Source organism: Terrapene carolina, unplaced genomic scaffold (assembly GCF_002925995.2).
Source record: "Terrapene carolina triunguis isolate 2854851 unplaced genomic scaffold, T_m_triunguis-2.0 Scaffold29170, whole genome shotgun sequence".
NCBI classification, from domain to species: domain Eukaryota; kingdom Metazoa; phylum Chordata; order Testudines; family Emydidae; genus Terrapene; species Terrapene triunguis.
This window is the reverse complement of record NW_020693521.1, coordinates 1-3,112: the sequence shown is the minus strand read 5'-3', so window position 1 is coordinate 3,112 and position 3,112 is coordinate 1. Positions and strand designations below refer to the sequence as shown.

Genomic DNA, 3,112 nt, shown 5'->3' with positions numbered 1-3,112 from the left:
TAGCGCAGCGGCTTGCAGATGGCCACCCAGCGGTCATAAGCCATCACAGCCAGCAGAAGGCACTCGGTTATCCCCAAGAAGCGTGAGATGTACATCTGAGCCAAGCACCTGCCCAGGGAGATGGAGGGTCTCTTGGAGAGGCAGTGGACCATCAACTGAGGGACGTTGATGGTGATATAGCAGATATCTAAGAAGGACAAGTTACTGAGGAAAAAGTACATGGGGGTGTGGAGTCGGAGGTCCACTCTGGTGAGCAGGATCAGGAGTGTGTTTCCGACCAGGGTCAGTAGGTAGATTGCAAAAAGGAAGCCAAAGAGGGTGAACTTCACATGAGGGCCCCCAGAAATTCCTACCAGGATGAATTCAGTCACCACAGAGTCATTGTCTCCTTCCATGGTACCACAGTCCAGGGCTTATCTGCCAAGAGACAGGAGGAATGGTTACTACATTGAGGGCTGACAACAGGAGAGACATCATGCCATGCAAAGTCAGCAAAGCCGGGCATTATGTGCAACTGGACAGTTTTCCGCAAGAGCCTACACAATGCTGTGCACAATACTGAAATGTACTGAGTACAGTTGTTTATATTGCACTAGCACCTGAAACAAAACTACTAAGATAGTTAAGTCCCAAGCAGACTGCGAAGAGCTACAAAAGGATCTCTCAAAACTGGGTGACTGGGCAACAAAATGGCAGATGAAATTCAGTGTTGATAAATGCAAAGCAATGCACATTGGAAAACATAATCCCAACTATACATATAAAATGATGGGGTCTAAATTAGCTGTTACCACCCAAGAAAGAACAAGGAGTAATGGTCTCAAGTTGCAGTGGGGGAGGTTTAGGTTGGATATTAGGAAAAACTTTTTCACTAGGAGGGTGGTGAAGCACTGGAATGGGTTACCTAGGGAGGTGGTGGAATCTTCTTTCTTAGAGGTTTTTAAGGTCAGGCTTGACAAAGCCCTGGCTCAGATGATTTAGGTGGGGATGGGTCCTGCTTTGAGCAGGGGGTTGGACTAGATGACCTCCTGAGGTCCCTTCCAACCCTGATATTCTATGATTCTATGATCTTGGAGTCATTGTGGATAGTTCTCTGAAAACATCCACTCAATGTGCAGCAGCAGTCAAAAAAGTTAACAGAATGTTGGGAATCATTAAGAAAGAGATAGACAGGATACTGGGCTAGATGGACCTTTGGTCTGACCCAGTCTGGCTGCTCTTATGTTCTTATGAGGCTCGTACCAAAATCACTGCCCGGAGGGTGCTAGGTGCTCTAGCAATAGATAGCCTCTTTCCCATGCAACTTACAGTGTAAATGGACAAGGGTTATTACAGCTGGAGGAAATCTTCCAGCTGAAACTTTTTTGGGTGAAATGAAACAACAGATTTCAGGAACTTGTGTTGGTGTCAGCAAATTGCTGGTGTCGGGGGGGCGGGGGGAGGGGAGAGAACGAAACCAAAACACCCTGAAAAAGTAAAAAAAAAAATTTTTGACAATTTCCCCAAAGTGAAACAAATTTTCAATTTGGAATGACATTTTGGTTTGGAATTTCCTTTAATTTGATTAAAAATAACTAAAAATACATTCACAGATACTTTGAATTGAAACTAAACATGCTGAGTTCTGCCTGAAATGAAAATTGATTTTATTTTTTGATCCACCAAAAACTTCGTAACGTTTCTTTTTCAGGTTGACCCAAACCTACATTTTTTAATAAAATTGGGACTGCCAGTGAATCACAAAACCATCAGTGATTCACACAGCTGCTGTTATTATTAGAATAAATTCTCAATTTTACAAACATCAATCTTCCAACAACCAATTTTACAAACCACTTTCCCCGATGGGGTAAAAAAACCCAACACCTGACAAAAGTAATATTGATGAAAAATAGAGCAATGTCTTTTCACATTCTGATGCCATCACTTCGTTGGAAATTGTTTTGCAACGACTTGAAAGACACGAAGAAACCACCATACGGCAATTTATACACCAGACCTACTGTCATTTTGAGATGTTCAATTTTATGATCGTTTCAATACTATGAACTCCTCAATCCCCGATCAGTTAGTAAACCAGGGGCGTCTAATGTATCTTCATTTCACAGATGGATGAAAGAGGGACAGGGAGGCAAAGGGTCTTATCCAAGATCACACAACGGGGCCTACTGCAGATCTGGAAACTGAATCCATATCTCCTGAGTATTCGTTTAACAGTTTAGCCACACGACTATTCATGGTGCCCAGCTCCTGTTTTAAATACCATTTGGGTCTCGCTCCCCCACATACCCTGACAATGATCCACATGGCTTAGTGCACATGGATTAGATTAGCTCTCTGGCAACATTTTCAAAAGTGTGTAAGCGACTTAGGAACTGATGTCATGCTTTCAAAACTGACATAGGTGCTTCAGGCCCAATAGGGCTCAGGGTTTCTCTAAACAGAGAGTTAAGCCTTGTCTACACGATGGGGTCTAAATTAGCTGTTACCACTCAAGAGAGAGATCTTGGAGTCATTTTGGAGAGTTGTCTAAAAACATCTGCTCAATGTGCAGCGGCAGTCAAAAAAGCAAACAGAAGGTTGGGAATCATTAAGAAATGCTGGATAATAAGACAGAAAATATCATATTGCCTCTATATAAATACATGGTACGCACACACCTATTATTGGATATTGCACGCAGGTGTGGTTGCCCCATCTCAAAAAAATACATTGGAATTGGAGAAGGTTCAGAAAAGGGCAACAAAAATGATTAGGGGTATGGAACGGCTGCCGTATGGGGAGAGATTAATAAGACTGGGACTTCTCAGCTTGGAAAAAAGACGACCAAGGGGGGATATGATAGAGGTCTATAAAATCATGACTGGTGTGGAGAAAGCAAATGAAGTGTTATTTATTCCTTCTCATAACACAAGAACCAGGGGTCATCAAATGAAATGAATAGGCAGCAGGTTTAAAACAAATAAAAGGAAGTATTTTTTCATCCAACGCACAGTCAACTTGTGGAACTCATTGCCTGAGAATGTGGTGAAGGCTGAGACAATAACAGGGTTCGAAAAAGAACCAGATAAGTTCATGGAGGACAGGTCCATCAATGGCTATTAGCCAGGAT

The 3,112-nt window shown here is 42.5% G+C and overlaps 1 protein-coding gene across 1 annotated transcript; it reads right to left on the bottom strand.

The window, feature by feature from the left end:
- Positions 1-16: 16 nt before the first annotated feature.
- Positions 17-395, bottom strand: LOC113409073 (olfactory receptor 13C5-like; the record flags this gene model as incomplete). Its single annotated transcript, XM_026662654.1, has 1 exon — positions 17-395. A coding segment is annotated over exon 1 (379 nt), but the record flags the coding sequence as incomplete, so codon positions are not given.
- Between the last annotated feature and the right edge of the window lie 2,717 nt (positions 396-3,112).